Source organism: Anarrhichthys ocellatus, unplaced genomic scaffold (genome assembly GCF_004355925.1).
Source record: "Anarrhichthys ocellatus isolate YVR2014 unplaced genomic scaffold, GSC_Weel_1.0 scaffold23, whole genome shotgun sequence".
Classification (NCBI taxonomy): Eukaryota; Metazoa; Chordata; class Actinopteri; order Perciformes; family Anarhichadidae; genus Anarrhichthys; species Anarrhichthys ocellatus.
Window position 1 is genome coordinate 5,650,579 of NW_022280053.1, and position 27,096 is coordinate 5,677,674.

The following is a 27,096-nucleotide window of genomic DNA, read 5'->3' on the forward strand; positions in this document are numbered from 1 at the left end:
GGTTTGTACTAACTGACAGGTCAAGCTACACACCTTCATTTTCATTACAAATATGAGAGTGTAAAGCTTATTCTTGTTTTTAAAGAGGAATTATATTCATGAGTTGCTCTACAAGGTCTCACCCAGACAGTACGGCTTCTCTCGGTTTCTGTGACGCTCACGGTCGTAGCGATATCCGGGGTAACAGGTGCACACCACTCGACCAAAGTGGTCGGTACACTGTTGCTCACAGGGGGCGCCAGCACACACGTCATAGTCTACAGACATAAATGATGCATTTCATCACACACAAGACAACACAAGGGGGGATTTCTCAGTTTTAGGCAACATGCCTGTCATGGGTTAGTAAACACTCAGTGAGGTTAAACACATGAGAAGGTTAAGTGGACATCAAACAATAAAGGACTAAAGACCTTATTGAACATGATAGGAGAGAATTCCAACAATAATCATAACAAAAAGTTTCCCCTACCTTCAGGAATGCACTGGCCCAACACAAACTTGAAGCCCGTGCAACATTTCTTTCTGTAAAACATCAAATGGACAAACATAAGCAGGCAGATCCAAAACACTTCTAACAATCACAGAACAGGTCCCATATGATGTGCATGTTTGACAAGTAACATCTGCAGAATGTGTTCTGATCCAGTGATTGTGTTTACATTTGTGTTCGTTAATGTGGGAAACATCTTCCTAAAGATTATGTGGCCAGACTACGCACACACACACTTCATCTTTTCTGTCACATCAATTTCTTTCTGCTCACTTGTACTTCTTTTCTTTTCGATTCCCATAAAGGCCGTGATGAATTTACATCCAAACAGTGGTTGTGCGTTTGTGTTTAGGTGAGAACTAATGAGCTTTCCTTTAGCATATTCTATGTAGCATAATTTCCTCATCCGTGTTAAGTTTTATTGATACCATCTCCATGATAACATATTGTTGCAATATCCTATCAGCACGATCCACATCATCATGAGGTAATATTCAGCCCCGACTCCCACTCAGCTCTAAGGAAAAGTGCAACCAGGTGTAAAAAATCCAATTATAGCATGAAGTCATGGCAATATAGTGCAGTCACACTCACTTTGATAGTGGTCCTGTAAAACGATTACACTGTAATGCTTTACAGTTTTTATTCAGGAGCTGTTATGATGATGGAGCATTCCTATGGGCCTGTGTGGTTCTCCCTCCTCTGCTCAGCAGCATTAAAAAACAATTCAAGAACTTTATTTGAGGTTGTTGCAATGACAACAAAATCAAAATGTTTTGGGAGAGTAAGAAATTATGTTGTCTGAAGACAGTTAAACAGATTTTAGATTGATTTCTGAGATCTCTCTGTAAAATGGCCCGTTAGAGACTTGGAACGGAGCCTCTTAATTTTAGTTTCTCATCTTATTAAAGTAAGATTTTCTATTTGCTAACTGCAATTTCATTCATGAATCAAATGACGCGTTTAAAAAAAAAAATAAAAAAAAAAATAAAAAAAAGTCATTCTTTTTGCAATAACACCACCACAGAAACATAATCCTGGTAAAACAAAGTACATGACTGACTCTCCACCACTGCAATCCAGTGGGTCTACCTTCTACAGTCGAGTGGATTTACAGTCATTTTCATGGGTACAGGATACAGAGCAGCCAAGTACTTATTTCACTCACACAATTGAATATGTACTACCTAAAGAGGGCAACTATTGCAACTCATGAGGCCCTCTATGAGGTGGGGGCAGGCCGCATCTAGTTTGTGCATCTACATGTACTGTCTGTGTGCAATTTGTCATTTAGTGCTAATGTGTTTATTGTGGGCTTGCATTGTGTGATTGTACACATGACGGCAGGTATGTGGGGATCATAAATTGAAGGTTGTTTAGATATTTAATCTGATTGATCAAATTGACATCCACTGGTGATTTACTGGCCTTATACATATGTTAGCATACTATAAAGCGCAGTAGTTGCTGATGTGCAGTTACCTTTTTGAGGCATGCATCAGCTATAGTGTGGCTTTGTGCAAATGCTCTGTAAATGTAACACGCACTTCTAGCTTCAGCTGTACTTTGTGTTTGCCAAACTGTGGAAAGTGTTGGTGTTGAGGAGAGAGAGAGCTCTGATCCGAGGATGGTTTCCTGTGTGACCCAATATTTCATGTCACAATAACATCCCCATGAAGACAGAAGGTACTTATAGCAAATAACCAGCTTAGCAAAATAACCAGGGTTGGTAGAACAACCATGTGAAAACAAACATCTATGTCCGTCTCCAGAAGAGCATGAGAAAGGCAACATCCCATGGAAACTGGGTTCATATCTGTGTTGAAGTTCATTTTCTACTGAACTGCATCTTTATTAAATTATCATTCAGGGAAATGCTCATTAGCCCAATAATATTCTACCTTATTGTCCTTTATCTCATTATATCACCAAATCTGATATTTGGTTACTTTGCAGGTTGAAGCACTTTTAAAAACTAAATGACAGTATTATCTGGAATTGTCCTTTCAGACAAATTGATTCAATTTAAAAATAGTTGAATTCTTGTGTTGTCCCTTTGATAACCTTTTCCTATTTTGACACTTGGACATGAAAACAGGCAGACCAGGGGAGAGGTTGACACGCAAAACCAAGATGGTAACGATGTGACCTGTCTGCAAGTTAAAACAACATGCCGAGCAAAGACACCGGCTGATAGATACTGGGCAGAAGGTCAATGCACTAAAGCAATAAAATAACCTCAAACCAACTACAGGATTTATAGTGTGGGGGGGGGGGGGGAGAAATCTGTTAGGTCTCAGAGATAAACTGCTGATGCATATAAATAACATTCTCATCACATACCAGACGTATAGCTATGTTAGCGCTGACATTCACTTAAAAGTTGTTTTTAAGTGTTATTCTTTGCCAAACACACCTTTCCAAAATGGTAAGTGTTTAAGTAGCTTGAAGTAAAATTGTAATGTTTTCCCACAATGAGGGCCAGCTTAAGAAACACTTTCGATAAATGCAGTGTGTATGAAGGGTGTGGATGAACTCTTACCTCTTGCTACAGCACGCCAATACTAAATCAAAAAGGATATAAATATTTCCAAACAGCTTCTTCTAAAGCTGTTTTGGCATTGCTTTCTCAAAAGGCTGTAATAGTCTACCTCAGCTCCTCTCACTGTGTTTGAACAGCAGAAAGCGCTCAGCTCTAAATCACCGTCCACAGTGACACACTAGGGGACAGTGAAAGAGCACGATATGAATGTGCCTTTGTTGTTTTGGCATCGAATAGAATAAATCCTATCCAAAAGATTAAGCATGGGTAATTAAAGATGAAGCTCTTCATTATATTCAGCACACGACAAGAGCATGCCGAGTATTATGCACGGAACAGCCAAGAATACAATGCTGTGCAGACTTGTTCGGTGCTCATGTACATTATGCAAATCAGGAAACAAATTCAAAACACATGTGGATTTCATTCATATTCATGAGTGAGACAACAAAGGGGGGGGGGGAAGATATCCCCAAAGCATTCATGACACTTTTCTACAAGAATATCAATGAGTTTCCAGTGCCACATGCCCACACACACATAACACCAGCTTTCTGTCTAACATTTAACTTCAGACGCACTAGACCTGCACTTGTTCAGAATACGCACATCACAGACAATCGGATTGTTTTGCCACCTGTGCCTTTTTTTTTTTTTTTCCCCCATCAACAAGGTCATTTCATTTTACCAGTGATGCATATCATTTTACAGGGGCCTCCCTGAAATCTAGACAGAGATTAGTCTGACCTCAGTTACCCTGGTTGAACCACAAGCACTCTAATTACCTTATAAACAGCGGACCTCCCCTGAACCAACATGGTGGACTGACCTGGCCTGGCTTTGTCTTGTAATGAAACACACTAATTCACACCGACGTGAAACATGATCGCGTGAGCTAAAAATTGCACAAGCATGCAGTACCTGCACCGTCGCATGAGAGGCCCTCTTCATCGCATCCCAGCATGCTCTTCTTTCTTACAGGGATAACAATGACAAAACTAAAGGGTATCCCACACAAACACACACACAGCTGTGAGACAACACATGCAGTCCGCTCAGTGGAGGCTTGTTTGTCTAGCAGTGATATACGATAACATGTCTGCATTCCACTCGAGAAGATGTTTGTCAAAGTGGAGAGGACACAACCTCGACACTCATCCTTATTGGCCTGTTCATGCTGAATAGTGTGGATTAAGAAGAGGGATACAAAAGAAACGCAAATCAACTAATAATTCAATAATTTTGTAAGTTGTGATTGACATGTTTCACTACGTTTTGGACATGATTTAGAGACATGATTTATATAAAAATATGAATCCTTAGTTGCAGCCCTAATTATTCTAGTTGTCCGTATACTGTAGACGTATATTTAGAAGTGTTGTTTAGCTTGTAAGAGTATTCCGCTTGGTATACATATTTTGGAAATTATGAAAAAAGGCTTCTTACCTAAAATGTTTATTAAACTTTCAGTCTCCAGATAAGTGTTTGGCCTCATTATTGCATGCTAAAACTTGTTTTCATTGATTGCTATGCTCATTATAATCAACTCTTCTTTCGCGCTTTCACCTTCCTTTATTGTTACATCTTGCGTCATTGCCACATTACACTTCGTCCCAGATGAAGAAGCTTCACTTGTTTTCCAGGAAAATCGTAACCTCTAAAAGATGTCGATATTGTCAGGACACAGTAGCTCCTGTTTACACTGCCAAGCATTCGGTACGAGTGTTAGCCAATTGATTCTTCTGCAAAACATGCATCAAAGGCAGAACCCATTCAGCATTTTGCATACAACCATCTGTTAAATCAGACATTTCCTCAATAACTCAAAGACAGCAGCATTTCCCTCCAGCCTCCGGTTCCTTCAGCTCCTCCAGATGGATTGTTCCTCTTTTTAGCCGCTAACTTCACATCAAAAACCCGAACACTGGCATTCTAGACTGTAGAGTAATCCACAAGGCAACTGTTCATCCTTCAAGTATTTTTACAGATACACTGCCTACTTAGTATTCAGTGCTTTACACATATCACAACTCACTCTGCTGTCTAAAAAAAGACTTTCCAAATAATCAAGTCATCTTGGATAAACCAGTTTAACTGTGAACCCTCTCAGTTAGGGGCGCACGCGCACACACACACACACCTCCTGGTTTATGCGTTTGTTCTGGACATTATGTCATTTGGAAATAAAACTCCAGCTTGTCAAAATGTGTTTTATTTCTGTGAGCACACACTGGTCGCCATGACAAACAGGAGATAAAGTTAAGCAATTCCAGAATAGACAAAATACTGTATATTAAGAGGGACAGTTAACTACTGCCAGTGTTCCTATAAAAACAACCCCCAAGGAGACGCATTAAAAAAAACAAAGAACAGAGAGTCCATCCTCAGAGTTGATTGATACCTTTGTGTTTTCCAAAAATGTCCAAATTGAAAAAAAAAAAAAAAAAAAACACTCTTGGAAAGGTTTTTTATTCTGCTAAAAAAAAAAATACTACACTGAGGAATCAGACATCAGGGATTGTTGCAGACCATAATTCTTTCAATAGTGGCTGACTTTTAGTCATGATTCTTAATGCACCAACATTCCTCTTTTAAACGTGTTGCTGTTACTTCAGATATGCTGCATTATGGCCCATTATTGTCAGTAATTATAATGTAATTACAGGCGATTGTTTGGAGATGCCATAAAAGGTAAACGATGTTGGAGAAATATGTTTTTCCACAAAGCTGATATGGGTCTGTTGGAGGCAGCTGTAGAACGATAACCTCACAGCACTTCGTAGTATAACTCAGTGTAAAGACTAAAGGGACATTTCATAGACTGAAGGGTCCAACAATAACTCGGCAGTTTAAGAACTTCATGCCAGCTCTGAAATTTACGAGGACGGAATAGAGACGGTTGTTACTGGCACAATACATCGACAACAAAACATACGGGTCTAATATATAACAGTGTGTTGTACTTGGACACTAGACAGAATATGTGATAGAAGCTAAAAGGTAATTGTGCAAAAGGTGATTATTGCAGAGAATATTATACCTACATACCTTACAACATAGCTCACATGCACCTTCCAGTTTTTCCAGTTGCTATTAAAGAATTTACGAGGACAAACTCAATGTGTTTGTCAAGTTGAATTAAAACATTTCTAGCCAACAGTGGGCAGAAGAACTCCAAGACAAGCTGCCAGACACACAGCGCCGACACATTATCACGTTACACAACAACAGAGTACTACCACATCCAGCAGGCACACAGCAACAGCAACCTATTGGAATCCACAAAACCCAAACTGGGAGTGTAATGAGGCTAAAAGGCTCAATAGAGCAGCACTATGCGAAACACCCCGTCATGAATCCTGTACTTACTGGATGGCCCAACTCTGCTGCAGTCCTGACCAACAAAGGGGGCAGTATCAAAAACGAAATGCTGTTGATTCGACAGAAATGTATCTAATTGATAGAATAGCCTGAAGAAAGTAATCCTCATGCAAATGTAGATAATAATACAGTAATTTAAATGCAATGAGGAAGCCACAAACAGAGCAACTGGAAAAGGAAAGTCACGTTATAAAGGCATGATATTAGAAAGCGATATCTTGTGTCGGCCTTTTACATTACACATATCTTCTTAAATAAAACCCCCTCTCTTCCATTCAAAATGAATTGCTCTCTGCAATGCCGTCTCTTCTGTATGGAGCGGGGGAAGCGCATACGTCTGCCCGGAGAAATAATGGCGCCCCATTTGATCACTAACATGGTACATTAGCACGACCTATTGGTTAATGACTGTTTGAACTCGGTGTTCACAGCCCATGACAGTCACACTGCTTTGCTACAATAGCCTTTAGCAAGGCCCCTCATTTTAAAACAAACAAGCAGTCCGTTCAGAAAATTGTCCAAAAGCATCGCTCAATTTAATGTCACTAATTCAAAACTCTGCTTTTAATTCTTGCCCTTTTATTTTCATTTTCTCTCTTGTGACACAACTCTAACGGGAAGGCCTGGTAGTAAAAAAAAAAAAGAAGTCTGTCATTATAGTCTATTAAAGGAATAGTTCATATTTTGAGAAATACACTAATTTGCATTCTTGCAGAAACCTCAATGGAAAGATAGATTCCACTCTCACATCTGTACGTTCAATATGAAGCTGCAGCCAGCAGCCGGTTAGCTTAGCATGAAGATAGGAAACCGGGCGAAACAACTTGTCTGGCTCCGTCCAAAGGTAACTAAATCCGTCTACCAGCAACCTGAAAGCTCACTACTAATTAACATGTTAAATCTCATTTGTTTAAAGCATAGAAAGCGTAAAAAGAAGCTGCTCCAGCTTCATATATCGTATCCGTCAGAGTGGTAGCAATCTCATCTTACTCTTGGCAATAAAGCAAATAAGTGTATTTTGCAAAATGCAAAACTATTAATTTAAAACAAATGTATGCTCACTCCATAAAAATGTATACCTCATGAATCAGTGTCTGTATGTACCAGCTTGGCTTGGATGTGTGGTTCACAACAGCCCACATTAACGTCCCAAATCGAAAAAAAAAAAACAGTAAACAAGTGTCCCTGGCTGCCTGACCAATATGCAGCCATAAATAGAATGAATCATTGTTATACATGGCAACTAAACAATAACTACTTTCTGTGTTGCAGAATCAGGGTCACTTGAAATAAGGACCTCTCTCTATATTAACTCTGCAATCCATCTGCTGTTAACAGACACTTTGGCCATGTACTGCACTCCTGCTGTGCTGGCATCTGCAGCATAATCCAACAAAACCGGCAGTTTTTCAATGAGACTTACTGCCGCAAAGCACTTCAGCTTGGCTCGGCTTCGGCGGATAGCTGGAGCCAAAATACAACCAGTCAGCTATAACAGAGGCAGCCTGAGCAACTGCCTTTCTTTGCTGCGTCTCCTCAGTGGCGTTCCAGGCTCAAAGAAATGAGATTTGACTCCGGCCACGCGTTATAAAATAATCTTCATTTACGTCACGTTTTTTTAGTTGAGAAAGTCAAAATTTAATTTATATCAACTTTCACTTAAAAAGCCGAGGTGTAGAGGTGTGTCTGTGATGTCCCTGATGCTGACACTTCAGGAAGTTGTACATAGCACGGCTGTCTGTCGCCTGTTACCGTAAACCGTCATTAGCCTTTCCATGTGTTTCTAACTCAAACCCATTCTACTGGACACAAGCCAGATATCACCAATCCCCTTCAAACACTGATGATGCTACTGTGAAAGCGTGCAACCTACCACTTCAGGGAAATGTTAAAAGAATCTTGATGGGATTATTAGTAATTTAATTAATTTGACAGATTTAAGAGTGGGGAAAAAGAAGCCCTGGCTGCAATATGAACGGTGATACTATGCAAATGGATTTTAAGAAAACTGCTCCCTGAAGAAGTGGCCTCCTGAAAGCTAAACTTAAATCAACAATATCTTATGAGGGATCATTTGCCTTTTTAAAACTAATATCTTTCATCACAATATAGAAATGTAAGGTTCACTCCAACAATATCCAAAAAGATTAAGATGTAAAAAGCAGATGTGCTGCTTTATTCTCTCAGCTAAGATCTTACAGTAGTTAGTTTATTATCACTTCCTCCTAATGATTCAACAAGAAACATATAAAAGTACAAAAACAATCTATCAATCGATCAATATACAATCCATTCAAGCCACATAACAATGAGGCTTCAGCCAGTAGGTGAGAGACAAATCAATAGTTATTTACTGAGGAGCTAGAAGAGGCTTAACAGCAATCACACTTGGGAGCTTACATTAAGGTTCATACAGCGATGCCAAGTGACTGGTGCCTCTCGGTGTCCGGAAGACCAGATGCAGAGAGTTTTGATACCTACGGCTCACACGAACAGTTTTTGTCACAAGTGTTTGACCGGTAGTGTGCTTTGAGGTGATTCCCTGACGTTTGTATTTGTGCAATCAGCAGGTTAAAATGTTCACTTATCCTGTGAAATATCTCAACATCTACTCGATGGATTGGGACAACATTCTGTACAGATATTTTACAGATTCACTTGAAATGTCAATTATTTTCAACAGCTCCTCGATGGATTTCCATGAACATTGAAATGTAGGATATCTGCTAGACGCCACTTGAGGCTTTCATGTTATTTTAATACTTGTGTGTAGTGAAACTTAATATTATGTCGAGGGATTGAGTTAGCTGGCATTGACCAACTCAGATTATGATTTAAAATAACGCTTATTTATGTGCATGTTTCCTTGCGAATGAAACCTCCCCGGCCTTCTTAAATGTAGAGAGGAGGGCACATCAAGAGAGAAGATAAACGGTGTAGCTCTATAACTGCTGTGTAACATGGTCTCAACACACACACACACACACACACACACACACACACACACACACTATCATTCAATTAAAATACAAGCAAAACTCTCAATGGAAGGGGCAACATCTGCACGGTCAAAAGCCCCCCAAACAAGAAGCCATTTTTCCAAAATGTTTTATTAACGTTGAATGGTGCAGCTGTTTACAATTTAACATGACTGGACTGGTGTGTGTGCGCGTGCGTGTGTTCACTGGTGCTGGCGGACATTTTCTTTGGCTAGCTGCTGTCCTTTAGGGCTGATAAATTAGCAGTTTATTCCTTTCACTTATGGGAGAATAAATTAAGGCTACACATGGCCCAACAATCTGCTATGATACAAATGCACATGAAGTTTAAACACACACCCACTTGCTTTCAATTAGCTGATTCAAGAGGATCCTGCTTCACAGTAGGGGGTGCACAAATACTGGTATTATGCAAAGTGATGCTATAACATTATTTGAATATATTTTCTCTGTGATAACACATTGAATACAACTAGAGCAGGCTTGAATATACAGAGCGAAAGTCATGGAGGCAGTAAAACCCAAAGCCTGTGGTTTCCATATCACCACATCTCCTAACCATCGCAGAACCACAGCGTGACCGAAGCGTGACCACGCTACAGTTCTCCGTGGAAAGAAACAGATGGGCGAGCGAGCAACAGCCAAAAGAAACAAGACTGTGATTTTAAGAAACCAAAATATCAGGAAAAAAAATAAAAGTTGCTACATGGGTTAAAGAGGGAAAAATGTCTGATCTGAAAATGTGAAGTTGACTCAAAGCTCACCAGACACAAAATAAATCCTGTAATTCATTTGGTTTAGGATCTAATACCATTTAGCATGTACTTAAAATGATACTTAAAGTCAGAACATGTAGAGAATAATAAAATGTGTGAACACCAGCAGTCATTCATAAATGAACACAGATTTTTCAGGTTTTTCATGTACTTTTGCCATATGAAATTACTCTGATTCAGAATTACACTATAGGTGCAAAGAGGCCAAATGGATGCCCTGTAGTTATATATACAGTATTTGATATAAAGTAATTTATTTTCACATTTAGTCCTCATTTCCTTGTACAGTAGATTTCCAGCGAGCTGACCCCACACCCTGTCCATGAGAACATCCGTCTCCCTTTACAGCCTGTCCTCCACTGGTTCACTACTGTATAGTGCTGAAGAATGTGTACTCTGGGCAACAGGTCAAAACCATCCAAATAACAGTTGTCAAACTATCCGGATTAAACACCTCTTTAGGAGACATTATAAAGTAAGAGCTCTCAAAGTCATGGGCTTTCCAGTAAAGGCACGTTTCAGATTAGTTTCTTCTTTCCCTTCCAATTATAATTAAAGAAAGAAAAATTAAACAAAGATATGAAGAAAGAAAGAAGGCAAAGAAATGTCTCATTTGTAAGTGAGAAATGTAACGATGTGGGATTATATTAGTTGTCCGGGTGTTTTTAATGGTCAAATAAATATGAATTAGTGAATCCAATAGCACATTTATGAACACCTGTTTATTTCTATCACACTACTTTAACTCATGAAGTGCAATGCAGCAGAGAAATAAGAGAGGAGATAGAGAGGATGTTTGCTGGTGCTGTACGTCCGTCACTAAGGAATGCTCCTTAACACTAACACGTCCTCCCCTGCTCCGACTATGATAACCTACACTTCACATCTTCCTCAGTGCTGTTAAAGAACAGGAAGGGGATTCATCCTTTCCCTTATAGGGAATATCACCACTTAAAACAGCTTGTTTACATCTCATCTAAAATGAAACAATAACTATATGCTTTTAATGTTTTGCAAAATATCACTCCTTACAGGCTCAAAGATATAACATTATTATTCATGATATGGTGCAAAGTGTGAGACCATTAAAGTGACACACAACAATGGCTGGCTCCAGCGTATGTGCGCTTTGACACATGACAGATAATCATGTGATGTCAGTACAAAATATGAACTGCACCACGTTTTGTTAAAAATGAAAAAAAAAAAAAAAAATTATTAGCAAGGCCTGTTTCTGAATAATGATGCATTTCAAATGAGGTCTATAGGCCCAGAGCTGCACACGCAGGTGCAACTAACCTCACCTGGGCACACAATAAATCAAACGTGTGAATGAGAAATAATAACCAAACAATCAAGTAGTGTACACAATAACCCGGTTGTTACATTTTCCCCCTGTAGGCAACAACTGGCACAAGCAAAGTTATTTCCCGTGTGGAGCAGAAGACTTGAAATTATTTAAAACCTAATTAGTGGCTTTAAAGAAGGCTTGTTTTACCAGCACATACACCCTGAACTTGGTGGTTATAAGAGGGCTTTCATACAGCCTGTAAATAGACCACAGGATCACCCACTCCTTTTAAAAGAATGTGATATGCTGGAAAAAGGGACACTGTCTTCCCAAGAAATACTACAGTATCAGTTATTTCAGAAGTTGTCCCGAAACAAAGACAAAACCCTCTGTCGGCCCGAGTATCAATTACGAGTCTTGCCCAAGTGGGTCAACAAAACACTTTGCTACAGGAGACCATAGAGTTTTTCCCATTTCCTACAGACAGTAAATTGTGTTTTTTAACAACAACAACAACAACAACAACAGCGGTCATTCCTCGACTTTGAACAAGACGACGGTACCCAAACTTAACAATGTAGTAATTTTAATCCAAACCATGCTGTTGCCTTAACTCTATTCAAGTTGTTTTCATTTCTAAACCAAATCCAACTCCAGGTCTAAAAAACAAAAAAACAAATGTAATTATTTTTGGAAGGCCTAGACAAATGCTGTTGTCCTGCCGAAAATGGCACCAGATCAGAAAACACTTATTACGCACATGTGTTGTTCTGGAGCGCAATTGCAACATATTTTGGGGTTCTTGTTGAAATAGAAAACGTGAACATTTACTTTTATAAACTGCAAGTAAATCTGTAAGTATTACATTTAATGGAAGCAAACTTGCTGTTTTGTGGTGTTTTTGTTTTTGTTTTTACTGACTCTAGGCTCAATTTATTCTGCTCTCCATTTGGGAGAATTTGTCCATCACAGACATAAAGCACCGTTATCAGACTTTGCACCTGGTCGACACTAAGGGTAAAGTTAGGGACATGTCTGTGAGTCAATCAAAGAAAATAATATTAAAGTAATAATAGAGTATTTAATTGCGTTTTCTAATGTGTTTTATATCAGACAGACTAGGATCATCAGCTTAATCAGACAGCTGACCTCCTCCTGTGCGCCATTTAGATCTTCTTAACTTTCAACTGTGCAGAGCAATACCAAATGCTCATGTCAGCTCTTTGAATCCACAGTGCAGCCTCTATAATACAGCAGTCTGCAGTCGACAGGCTACACACATTCTCTTTCTGAAGAGTGACAGAAAACACATGTTGATGTCTCTTCTTTGACAGGACATTATGTATCATTTCAGGGCCTTGGGACACGGGATATATCAACCCCATCTTGTAATTTGTGTCGGTTATTTAGCACAAAGATTCAGCAAGAATAGCAGTAAGAGTTTACTGCCTTTAATAAATAGACTTTATTGTGTAGATTATAGCAGCAGTTTTCACTCTAACCTTTTCTCTGATTACTCCGTAGTAGAATATCACAATGCTGGGGAACAGTGCCAGGAACTATATATCATTTCAGGCATTTTTGATTGGCATGATTTCCAGTGGTGTTATCTCATTCTGCATCTACTGAGGTTAATTCCAGTAAACTCAAAAGGCATGTTGAGAAACAGCTTGGCCTTATTCCATGCTCCTTCCTCAGACAGCTTATTTACATGATTATGATGCATTTCTGGCTTCTAAACTTCAATAGCTCATAATGTTGTCATTCCTAAAAAATGATTTTCAGTTTCATACACATTGAAACATGTTTTTGTTAGTTATTCCAGATTTGCTTTCAATAAATCTGAACTATTCCTGCTTTGGCACTTAGCCTCTGTGTGTTTGGAAGCACTTAAACCATTAAAACATTGTTTACAACAGAACAACAGTAAGCGTATTATAGATTTGCTGTTTTGCTTGAGAGTTATCTGCCAAAATCTTTTGACAAGAACTGTGCTGCTCTTTTTTTTCCTGTACAAACAAGACGACAAGACAAGACAAGTATACTTAAGAGTCTACTAACTGCTTCTCTGACGCATATCCAGCAGCACACGAGGTAGCTGATAATTGGATTTGTAAGAAATGAAAGACATCAAATGCCTGAGAGTCATTTTAAATTACCTTTTTTTTTTCCATCCCCCTCATGCGCAATCATCAGTTTTCCAGAAGAGGGTTTTCATGCTTCCATTCTGGAATATTCTCTGTGCTAAATGACTAATCATACTGTACCAGTTTATGTGTAATTGTATCGGCAACCTCAGTATGAGCAGAAATTTAAGATTGACAACGATTTTTAAAAAAAGGACTCCAAACTATACATACGTAACATTATAACATTTGGGGCTTAACCGAGTTACATGTTCTCCTGAAAGATGTTACAGTACTTGTTTATTGTCCATCAAATCTAGACTCATTCCACTTTTTAAAGAGGAATATTTAGAGTAGTATCATAAATGTAGCAGCCCAAAAGGAGAAAACATGACTAACTGTGGCCTTCTGAACTCCTCCAGCTATGATGACTGGAGGGATGACAACATGGCAGCAGAAAACTCACAAGGGTATTTCTCTTGTTGAAAGCTATTTGAATTGGGAGAAGGAACAACAGTCCAGCTGAGAGGATTATTCCAAGGTGTAGAACACATTTTAAAATTTGATGCGAAAACCAGATTTGAAAACTAAGGAAACAAGAGAGACTTGAAGCTTTGTAGCCAAGTTGAACAATCAGACAGTCTGGGAATCAAAATATAAATAAACTACTCAACGGAAAATAAACCCAATTTCTTTTTTTTCTTTTTTTCTTTTTTTTTTTACACACTTCTGGGCCACTGGATCCACTACGGTACAATGCAGAACCGGAGTAAGTCAAAATTCAAGACACAAAATCAAAATACCAATGCATTTCATTGGAATGAATTGACGGGGAAGTTTACGAGACATAAACAATGCTGTTTGGATCAGCCAAGTGCAGGAGAAGTATCATGACTATCATGTCTCACAGGGGGGGCCTGAAGAAATGTTATCCTCCGTTTCCATACTGCGTGAACCACTTTCGCCTGAATTCCAGAGCAGAGGAGGACGGGAGCAGAGGAGGACGGGAGCAGAGGACGAGGGGGGAGAGAACGCAGCGAAACGCTTAGTACCACCAGAATTATTTGGAAAAATAACAAAGCAACAATTACAAATGCCACACATCAATTACATGCAACTGTTACAGCTGTGGAGTGGAAAGACTCACTCTCACTGTGTTCTGCTTATTTTCCAGAGAAGCATTTCCTTTACAGGGTAGGTAAGGCCAACATCATCTGCACAATAAATCAAGCCAATGTAATCACGGTTTCATGTACCCTCTTGTCACCTAAGAAAAGTTATAAACAAAGATTATTAATGTGCCTCTACCCGCTATGATAGTTAACACATTGGATCTGGCTCTCATCTTGCATTGTCAGAGATGTCATACGATACTTAATCTCAGCAGCTGAAGAAACGTGGACATTCTGAATAAACTACAATAAATATACTGTGTTCGATTGTTTTTATGCTGTTCAATCAATCTTTAGTGCGTAACCTTTCATAAATATCTGTCACTTTCTGCTGCCGACTGAAAGTGAATCAGCTTTAAGTAGCTCACGAAAGCTCAAAAATGTGCTGTTTGCTAACAGCCGCTCTCAGGTATGTTTTCCCCGGGGGGTCCGTCTCACAAAGCAGGATTATGAAGTTAGCTGGATAACTGCTGAGTAAAACCTGGAAGGCCCTCAAATCTGCAACATGGACTCAAATAAAGACCTCCTCTGGGTTATGCTCAGCGCATTTGTCCAGCTGAGTCGATAATCTTGCTTTGTTTGACACGAGGACACAGGAAGTGATTGGTTTCAGCAGCAACATCTGTGGTTTGGAAAGAATACACTGAGGATAAAGAGAACGAGTCACATGACCAATGATGACCACAACGGCTAGACTAACAAAAAGCAACAACAGCAAAAAAGACAACCCAATAAAGATTTTAATACTACTGCTGTCAATGGAGGTACATTGAAAAAAGCAACAGTAGTGACCGCCACCTCACACTAAAGTTGCTGCCATATTGGAACAAACAGCACACACCTTATCATTTTAATCAAACACTTTTTGGGCTTTTAGTAAAGCATTTGTGCTGCAACCCAACGGCAGTCATGATTTAAGTGCAACTTCTGGGGAAAAAAAAAAAAAAAAAAAAAAACTCTGCACAACCTCTCGCATCTTATTTTGAGCCAAGCATATTTAACCCTACACCTTGTAAAACTAGAAATATAAGCATGTATATTAAAGCTTGAAGGTACTGAATCCTTGAGAGAAGAATGTGCCTGCACTGTCGGGCCGAGGCCCTGGTACTTCTCTTGCACTGCGACATGTGCTCTCTGGTGTCTCCTCTGAAGCCGTTTCACAATATGATGAACGCTCCAACGATGAATGTTTAACTGTGCACACAGAATGCCACAGTCAAAGGGGGACTGTTTAAAACTGCCTTCATGTGGCCCTCTCCTCTCCACTAGACCTTTACAGAAGACTTGAATTTCAATGCCTCTAAAAACCTTTTGGAGTACGCTCGTTTGCTTTCTTGCAGAGATTTAGATGAGAAGAGCGATGGCACTCTCAAATTCTTCTGTTCGATATGATGCCAGCAGCTGATTATTTTTGCTTATCATAAACACTTAAAAACAGGGGTTAACAGCTAGCCTCGCTCAGTCCGAGCGCAACAAAATCCACCTCTAACGCTCATTAATTTACGGCTTACATCTTCTTTGTTTATTTCGTCCAAAAAACTAAATGTGAAAACCAAAACTTGCTGCGTTCTTGAAGAAATCTGATATGCATTGAAGGGCTCTTTGAAGATTATTATAAAAAAAAAAAAAAAAATGCGGGGGCCTTTACTTGCCAATGCAATGAAAATTACCTTCGCAGTTTACCCCAAATGAGAACTCGTTTCATCCCATTTACGTTGTGAAATATGACGACGCTGTTTGTGTCCTCGTAGTTAAGTATTTGTACGTTGTTGTTTTGTCTACTGCACTACTATTACATGACAGTGTCTCTCACAAGCTCTTCAACATTATGTATGTTTTGTATGAAAAATAAAGTTCAGCATTGTTGTTGTTACAGGGGGTTATAGATATGAGAGTGGCATTGATTTTCTCTGTCTGTAATGTACAGTGTTTCTATTCATTTTGCAAACTGGGGAAAACTGCATTGTCAAATGCAACAAATTACCAAATAAGACAAAAAAAAATCCAGGATGAAGATCACATGAATGAAACTGTTTAGTGAGAATCAAAACATCCGTTCTAAAAGCCAACGCTGGTCACAACTTCTATACTCACCCCCCATGAAGGAACTGCACATGTTCACTGTAAGCGTTGGTAGTATGCAAACTGAAGCTAATCTGACGTCTGCAGTTCTACGGATAAGATAAAACTAAAGCTGAAGTATACAAAGTAAAATAAAAACGAGTGTCCCGTGGCCTTTTGGCCATCAAACTGCTATAGCACAACTGTGTGTACAAGCAACAACTTTTACATTAATAATATGACGGTGTTAAAAAACAACAAAAAAAAGAGTGACTGAATGTTCCGGGATGTGCCGACACACTGATACTCTAGAGACAGCCTAATGAATGCCATATTTTTCTTAGGCAACAGAGTCTTGCCAATTTAAATCACGCTTGGTTCTCTTTGAACTACATCTCAGTCATGCCAAGGCGCAATTGCAGTGGTGAATGACACAAAATCCACATTCATCTTATCAAATTGAGGTCATTAATCTGAATCTTTGGCACTACAAGAAGACTTCTTTATTAACCCTCCGAGGGCTGATGGGCAGTCATCGGTTCACTCCGTGCAGGTGAACTCAAATGCACCCAGGGCACAATATCTAGGCTTCTTAGCTGAAACACTTTTTTTCCTTCCTTAAATAAACATTGTGGGGAAACAACTGTGGCCGCAGCCAATAACCACAAACCAACATAATTATGTTAAGAATGTGTTTGGGATTTCAGGATCAAACAGGATGTCACTGAGTGCTGGTACAACGCCCAGCAGTTTTGTCACGTGATGCAGAGACGAAACCTTTCAAAGTCTACATTTGGAAAGGCTTCTCGGAGGAGACGTTCAACGATCTGGCGTTACTTTAGTTCTCGATACACTCTCCCAGATAAGGACGTACCGAAACAGATTTGCTATGAATCAAGATGATTGACAAAATGTTTGAAATGAGTTCCCTGATGAACTTGCATGACTTTGTCTCCCCGAGTAAGTAACAGTACACCTACCTATCTCGACAGCCTGTCCATCATTTAATAAATAAATGTAAGCAGTGTGGGTTTTTTTTGGGAGAGCAGAGTGTGTCTAGTTTAACTCCTTTAATAAAGGATTCAACTTTCAGCTCGTATACATCACGAAGACAGACGTTTGTCAAACTTTTTTGTTGTAAACTAAACCTATTCTATACCAAAATGAACAGATTGGCATCTAGGGAAGATGTTTGAATATTTGACTTGATTATTTTGACTTCTTTCAGTTTTCTCATTATGTCCGTGAGGTGGCCCCTCGCAATGAAGACAGATTAGGTTCCAACAACTTAATCCATAGCCTCTGACAGGAGTTTTGCTGCGAGTGGACGCTATGTCCACAGTGTCTGTGAACTGCAATAATTAAAGCCAGTGTCAAGAGTATAACAGTCCAATCCGGAGGCTTGTGGATATTTTAGATTGCTACGATCACTTAAATTCACAAAGAGATGATTAAGAGGAAGATCTACCCACGTCTCCCCAGAAATCCCTTGATTTCCACTTCATGATATAATATCTAAAAGGTTCATGGAGTTTTGTAATATCTGTCGTGAGAGACTGCAGGGAGCAGACATTTTACAACTCACATAAACATACGACTGACAGTAGATTCATCGAAAATAAATAAATCACATGCATCGTCAGGAGGAACACTAGAGGATGTTTAACAGCCTGCTCATTTCTCTTTTAAAGCTATAAGCAGCCTCAGGCAACACAATGTTTCCATGCAATGTTATAGAAAGCGCATATATGAGTTTGCACTTACATTTAAAAAAAAAAGCACCATTTAAACAACATTATTGCTCTGAATAATGAAAGAAAGTCAGTTAGAGCTACATTTTGCAATCACTTCCATGGGAACAAAACCCACTGGACTGCAGCTGATAATGTCACAATATTATTACTCAATTTCAAACATAATCCAACCTCATGAATCTCTCCTACCTGTAACACGTTGTAACTTCTCCGGTCGACTTCATGCAGGGGTACTTTGTTGTAGAAATGTTATTCTCTGAGCACTCTTCACTGCGAAACAAGAACATTTCAAAGTTTAGCATTTCCTCCACCCCCCCCCCCTTCACCTCATGCATGGGAGTCCTCGTGTCATTTTGTTGTTACACATGTCACACAGTTACCCGTGGCTGGCATCCTCTTCTTGGTAGGACCACAGCAAACCTCCCGAGAAGTACATGCAGGTGACGGCGAGCAGAAGAGGACTCCTGTGGTGCGTTAGTGTCATCTCATCGGTCCAGTCACCTGGGCGCTGACAGTAATGCACACGTGTAATGATTACCTCCACCTCACTGCTACAACTTCAGGGACTAAAGTGGTGGAGCCCAAACGTACAGACCCTCCCACTCTCTCCCCGCTCTTGCTTCTGAGTAGTTCTGAATGAACTGTCACTACGGCGGCTAACGTTAGCTTAATTAATGGTAACTTTCCCTTCTTTACCCCATCCTTCACCCCCACACAGGTGCGCGCGCATGAGCACCTGAGGCACACGCGCACACACGCGTATACGCGCGCACACACGTTTCAGTAGCGCGCTCTCTGTGCGTCATGACGTCTGCTTCTTTGCTACCACCGCGTGGCTGTTTGTGAAATAACTACTGCTCAATAAGGGATTTAATAAGTGGGATGAGTTCATCATCAATTAGATAGAATTATATGACACTTGAGTGGATGCTCATTAAACCAACACATTGAAATGCATTAGAGACATCAGCACAAATACATTTCAAGTAATTTATTTATTGCACCTCTATTTGAAGTTGTAAGCATACATTATTCATTAATTGATTTATATTAAAAAGGGGCTTACAGAATAAGAAAACACAAGTTGCATTTCTTCTGTGGCCACTGAAGGAGCTTTCTGAAGTTTAAAAGATAACCCTGATTATGTCATCATCCTTCCTGAAATGTTTAATGAAAGACTAATGTATGTTTTTGGAGCTTGATATGAGGAGTTAAAGTCAGGATAGCTCTGCCTCTGTTGCTTCAATTTTTGACCAATAACAAAAAAGTCTCAGCAAACTTCATAAAAGTGCAATACCAAATTGCTGGAGCATCCCATTCATAATTTAATTTAGAGTTACTGAATCGGATCTGATGCATTTTAAATACATGAACTCCACCAAATATTTCAAAAATAATTTTGAAAGCAACCATTTATGTTTTTGGCATGTGATGTCCAACCAGACAATATTAGGCTTTTATCTAGTTTGTTTTCTCAGCTAAACAAACACAGAATCAATTGTTTACAAGTTAGCATTATGTCAACAAAGAGAACTAAATAGTCAACGAGAAAGTGTTGTATTTACTTATATTCACCTAGACCACTGAGTCAAATCCTCCATCACAAACCAGGGCGCATCTTTTCTGTAGTTTCTATAAACAAATCAGTTTAATGTCTGTATTTGTGTCAAAGCTCTGGATTTATGATGCAAAATATCAGCTATCGTCACAAAGCAGCTCATTGAAAGAGAGTTTGTGAATTAATTGTGCACCTAGAATAAAATATCAACTACTACAGGATTGCAGGACAAACATTTACAGCCTGGAGTCCAGTGGCAAAATATGGGTTTTATTATTATGTCTAAACATTAAAACTCAAGCATTAAACCAAGACCACTAAGGAACTTGTAAAATTCAAATAAGAACTTATCATGGAAGAAGTATTCAGCTCCTCTACTTCAGTAAAGGAGCAATAATACAGCATTAAATAGCTCTATTACAAGTATTATCAACAAAATGTACCTAAAACTATATCAAAAGTGGAAAAAAACATATTGAGACAGATCAGACTCATCAGCGTTTTACAATTGTTCATTACTGTTGGCTCAGCAATGATGTATTAATATATGAGCAGCACTGAGATTCATATGCTCATTTTGGGTTTTAAACTCTGCTATCAGTACTTGTCAGATAAAAGTATGGAAATAAAAAGTACAATATTTCCCTTTAAAACACGAGTGTATGACGAAGCATACAATTCAAATACTCAAATAAATTAACAGTAGTTATTACTGTTAATTAGTAGAATTGCACTTAAGCATTTACTCAGTACCACTGGATTCCAATCAGCACTATATATAACATGAAGCATGTCAACCATGGCCATCAGCAGGAATGCATTTCATGCTCCAGGCTCACCTCACTATCTTCACTCTTTGGGTCAAGTGATTCAAAGGGAGTTGATGACACGATGGTGACTTTAATTCCTCATGACCCTGACCCCTACCAGCAGGCCCGATCTGAGCACAAACGCTGGCCACCGCCATCTGCAGAACCCAAGAGGTCTTCAGTTTCTCAGGAATGCAGTGTGGCATTACAGGGAGTTGGATAGCGGGGCTACTGAGGAGCCTGTAAGGGATATCCCAGTGAAAAGAGAGGACTGCGGTGTCACATACAGCCACTATGTGGGAGCTTTTCAATCCGTGAGGTCAGTCAGGTATGATTTCCTTTATTCAGAATATGACATTAGTCAGAATGTCTGTTCAGGTGAAACGTAATACAATAGTTCCTATTACGATCATGTGGTTTTTTTCCCAATTGAAAGGGAACCGTGCCTTTTACAGTATCAATGAGCAGAAAAATAGCACCTTGAGTCTGCTTCAAAGGGCCTGCTCAAGCATGCCCACTTCAGTTCAAGGGAAAGCAGTGGTCCACCTGCTTCATTACAACAGAGCCTCGATGGCTCACCAACCGTCTGACGGTGCAGTTCAATTTCCCACCACTTGATGGCCCTTTCAACCAAGAGATCCCACCCCCACTCCTCTTTCGCCACTATCGTCATCATTGCCCACAAAATGGATGACAGCTTTTAGAAATACCAGGGTGCGTCACGACTCTGAGGTGCACATGCTGTGCCATTTATGTTCCACCTGTTTTGATGCCTCAGCAGCCCCGAGAGGCAGAGAATGATCATGTCTGCAACAGCACAAGTAGCCAATTAATGTTGCAGCCTGATACTGAATCAAAGATACAGGTCCAATAACCTCACTATAATGTTTGGCAACATCCTCTGCCTTAGAGATATGAAATAATTATCTGTGACTTTTTTGCAATGCAGAACAACAAAGGAAGCATTACCCTTTAGTCTGTTTATGTACTTTATTGTCTCTTTCAAATAAACTACTTTTATTGTGTTGTTTTGGTTTCTGAGTTTAGTTAAAGCTGGTTTGCCGGGACTTTTGGCATCCTTGCTTTAATCAGTCCTCTCTCTCGGTTTGTGTTCATCTCGTTGCCACATTCCAAACTTACATTTTGAGATTATCTCACTATATATTTCCTGTTCTCACTGTTTACCAAATCACCATCAGTTTTTTATGTCTGAGCTGGGTTTTTCCTCAGCAGGAAAGATGATTTGGAGCACAGGTGGACTGTTTTTTCCTCCCAGTTAACAGTGCCACATAGGTAAAACTCTTATTCATACTGCTTCAACGGGGAAAGAATCCATACCTCAAAGAGAACAAATGGACTAAAGATTAAATAGATTAAATCAGAGCAAAGCAAAGTGATCCAGGGAGAAAGGAAACAGTTGGAAGAGTTTATGTGGGAACAAACAGACAGGAAAGACTAAAAGCGTTTGTGATGGAACTTGTTCCCCTTGATTGAGGAGCTGTCCTTGAGATGTAAGCGGCTGTAACGGCCTGAGTTGAACTGGAGAAAGGTGGAGCAGAACTACACTGCTAATCCAAGGTTTAAAGGTTGCATTGCACCAAATGGACTTGGTTTGGTGGTTTGGCAAGACAAAATCTGAAAAGAAAGAAGTTATAGCACGCAGACAAGCTGTCCAATGAGAGTATGTGCTGAGAAAAACCTATACATTGACATTAGCATTAAACTTCTCGTGCTTAATGGTTGCTTCATAATGCGGGGCTGCAGCAGTGGACTATACACACACCTCTTATCCTCTAAATGCTCTCAACACATGGGATAACAACGACAAAATATTGCAGGGCACGAGCACCCCACTGTCAAAACTCCTCTCTCTCTCTCTCTCTGTCTTTCTCTCTTTTCACAGTGCAGCACTGCAGTGCCTCTCTGCACATGCCCAGACTGACTGGGAGAGAGCCACAGCAAGTTTGAGCGCACTAGAAATATTAACAGGCTGCCTCACAGACACATTCATGTAGTCCTGCAAGCTGGGTTTGCATCGTGAACAAAAAGTCTCATTTCACACAACTGGAAATGAATCCCTCAACATTTTGAAAGGTTAATATGCATCGACGGGGACACATTTTGCTGTTACAAGAATTAAACCTGTGACTTCCTCTTTATAGAGATTTATTTTGTCTCAAGGTCACTCTGCCTCCCACAAGCTTTTTATGCAAGCTGTTATATAGTCGGTGCAGCTTTAATATACAGTCTCACAGTACCTCTCTATATTGTCTGTTTCGTTCATTACAGTCATTTATTTTTACTACAATGCTTTAGCTTAATACTATATTTAACTACCTTTATAGTAATACTCTCTTTGCTAAGTATTTCCAGTTTAAATCTCAGCATGATTTCTTTATGTATATATATTAAACAATTAATAAATTGTTATAATAATGCCATAGCAAGCTACATCAAACCATTACTAATTCAATCAGAGAATAAATATTGCCAGTTGTCTAATTTTCAAACCGAGCGGTGGCTTAGTAACTTTGATGGTCAGACTTCTCACTTTTAGTGAGTACATCTTGGTGGTTGCATATTTTACTCTATTCTGCCTCTCTGCCATGGCAATAGACCATTATTCATTTTGCTTGTTGAAACAGAAATAGACCAATGATGCAGTCAGGGAGGATACAAAGATGTGATTCATAACTCACCAAAAGGCTTAATGAATGGGAGAATAGCAGAAGAAAGGGGAGCTCAAGTTAAAATAAAATAAAGGAGATGCTGGGTGTGTTGTTTGGGCTTGAAAATCATGGGAATATGTATCTTTTTTGCACTATTTTAAGATGCTTTTGCTGCATCGAACATAATGGAGTGGAGGCCAGGTAGTGGAGTCTGCATATGGTCTTAAAGGTTAGGTTCACATATTTCTAAGTCAGTCTTAAAACAACATTCACAAGCACAAATAAACTGTTGGTTGCTGTTATACTGTTCCTCCTCTCCATACTGACCATGAAGAGATCCCTTCCCAATGCAATTTCAAAATAAGATGGCGGATACTTCAATTCACAATCAAACCCAAAGTAAAAGCTGTTAAGTCCATTATTAGTTAATTTTTGGAGGGTTTCCAATCATTTTCAAGTAAGCCAGTCAGGAAAGCAAAGCAGAGCGAGCACAGCCATCATCACTTTGGCTCTCACTCCTCCACTATTGTGGCAGCAGGTTAATACAGAGTTTTCTTCCTGACGTGTCAGTGAGAGCATCACTGTGACTCTATCTCTCTCTTCAAATGCACCAGCTGTTCAAAGGTTCACTGGTGACTCACATAAGGTGTAATGTGATGTGTCAGGAAGTCTTGCTTTTCAGATGCTGTATATACATGCGCACGTACACACAGAAGTGCGGCATGGATATAAGGAAGATGACAAACATGATGATTGTCCTTAGCCAAAAGAGCATCTTTAATAACCCATTCAAAAATGCTGTTGTTTAGTAAAATGTTATTTATTTATATTTCTTATAATCCTACAAATTCAATCTTACAGATTCCCTGTGGAAACAATCAAAATCTGGACTAAGCCGATTGAAAGCACCCCCCTCCAGTCGATTAATACACAGGAAAACTGTAACAATAATGGTGAGATCGTAATTTACTTCTACTACAGTACATGTCACATATGTCCCCTCAACGGTGCTGCGATCAATAAATCAACCTCAGTGTAGTGTCCTTGGGATGGCCACATTTCACTGCCCCTCCCTGCCATTATCTCTCCCCCTCCTCTGGATCTCCTGGCTCATTTTTACTGCCCCTGATACACATGCACACACACACACACACACACACACACACACACACACACACACACACGCACGCACGCATGCACGCACACCCACACACGTACAGCCCACTTGGTCCCTCCTTGAATTCATCCTTCCTCGTCTTCCTCCTCCCAGATCCAGATACTCATTGATAAAGAAACGTATTGGTCTGTTTCGACCGCCCTCTTTGACTAGGTGTGTGCGTGTGTGTGTGTGTGTGCGTGTGCAGCAAAAACAAGTTAGAAAACCTGTTAAGAGTGAGGTGGACATTGCTGATTGGCTTAACCTTCAGTAAAATGTGTGACAGGACTGTTGGATGGTTTATTTATTTACACATGGAGAATGTGCTGTAAATGTCTTGATCTGGATGCACTGAGACGTACAGCCAGCGAACACATGGTTGGACCCATGCAGAAAAAGAGGCTATCTAAAATAATGCATTAAGACTTCAACCAAAAATAGGAAAACATAGTATTTCGAAGCAAAGTTCTACAGTCACAACTTTTACTTAAGATGGTAACAAATTAGCTTCCTTCCTCATATCCTCTTCATGTCCTCCCATGCTTTTCTTTACCTCTTCCACTCATCTCTCCTGGCCTGCTTTTTCTCAACTCTTAGGATATTAGCTCCTCTGGGCTGTGGTGGTGATCAGGACTAGCACATGTCTGGTTGTACGGCTCAACATCATTTAAATTAGTTCTGAAGCATTAGGCAGAATTGGTCCCGGGTATCAGCGAATTCATGGCCTGGTTGTGGCAACATGCACCAGTACACCGAGACATGCTATGTAGCTCGGGAAGCCATTATCATACCCATTTGTTTCCTTTCACTGTCACAGGATAGTGACACAGTTTTCAGCAGTGACAGTCATCATCGATTTTCCACTCTAGCAGTCGTTACTTTAGGATTAAATTCAGGACGCTTTGTGTGAACTGAGCTAATAAAGTGTTTCGTTTCGATTTATCCAACACAGTGTTAGGTAGGTCCAAGGTTGAGCTGCATGTACAGTTCAGTGTAGACACAATGCCGAGGTGCACCTTTCACTGGTACACTGATCATTCTTGGCAACCTGTAAACACAAAGGTGAGGATAATCGCCTATGGATGGGTTACTTCCCTGTCTGTCTTTATTTCTCATATACGGCTTTTACTGAACCAGATAACCTGCTCTAGAAAAAACATTGTAACTCCCGCTTATCATATACTGCTAGTTTTTTGTATGTAGGCATGTAATTACTCCTAGCATGGGGTATCTTTTTGAGCTGTTAAAGTGGTCCGGGGTCTATGAGCTCCCAAATGGCTGGTAGTATAGCTTGCCTTTTCCCTAATGTTGGTGGTGTACCATGACATACATGTCATGTCTACATGTCTGACAAATATAAGAGCAACTTCACATTAGTCATCATTAAGTACTTAGCTCCATTTGCTTTTAAAATGGAAAACAACTATACATATATGTCAATTCAAGCTTTGCTTTTAGGCTTTACTGCTGAGATGCTTTGCATTTTCTGCTTTTTCCATCAAATGTTTGTAGGAGAGATGTTAATAAAACCACAAGCCATCACTGGTCTGCTTTTATAGAAAGCTTCAAATCTCAGCAGCAACTGGCAGATTTCGTCAATAACACTTCCAAACACCAGATAATATAATTACTGCCAAAAACCTGTGACAGGTTTGCACTTTACAACATACTGAGTCAGATCGTTCCCCATTAGATATTGGTCTTTCTGTCCAACATTATTTATAGTCTCCTTTGGGCTAATAAAACACTCTCCGTCCTCCAGCTCATGCAGATTACTGCTACACCGTCCAAATGACGTGTCTCAGAGGTCATTAGCTGATTGTATCAGCTAATTGTATTTCATGTCAACTGTTCAAGGTGTCAATCATACAGGCCACAGCCAGCCACAAAAGTACTCACAGCTCTCTTATTCTAATTGATTTATCCTTTAGAAATGTCATAATTGGTTAGTCACATTTTAAATGTCAGTACGGTGGCAACAGTTGGGCGAGAAGTAAACAGAAAGTCAAACTGACTACGTAGGTGGTGGCCACAGCTCAAAATTACTGTGGGTCTCACACTGTGGGCTTCCGTCACAGTCTTGGGGCGCTCACGATCAGTACAAAAGCTGCTTGGATTCAAGTAGAGAGCATCCTCAAGTGCATAGCCTTTTTCATCAAATACGTACAACTGTATGCTGTTTTTATATGTTGCAACAAACAGCCCAAATTCAAAAGTTGTGATGATCTACCGTCTTTTCTTATACTATCTAGACACATAAACACACACACACACACACACACACACACACACACACACACACACACACA

General features: G+C 39.7%; 1 protein-coding gene across 1 annotated transcript in view; it reads right to left on the minus strand.

Annotated features, from left to right (window-relative positions):
- Window positions 1-19,286, minus strand: part of ccbe1 (collagen and calcium binding EGF domains 1) — a 30,405-nt gene extending 11,119 nt beyond the window's left edge. Inside the window, exons 1-4 of the mRNA XM_031860207.1 lie at window positions 18,976-19,286; window positions 18,785-18,865; window positions 473-525; window positions 123-257 (exon numbers count right to left, since the gene is read on the minus strand). Coding sequence (XP_031716067.1) covers window positions 123-257; window positions 473-525; window positions 18,785-18,865; window positions 18,976-19,079 — 373 coding nt within the window. The 5' untranslated portion in view covers window positions 19,080-19,286. The remainder of the gene's footprint in view (window positions 1-122; window positions 258-472; window positions 526-18,784; window positions 18,866-18,975) is intronic.
- Window positions 19,287-27,096: the final 7,810 nt, after the last annotated feature.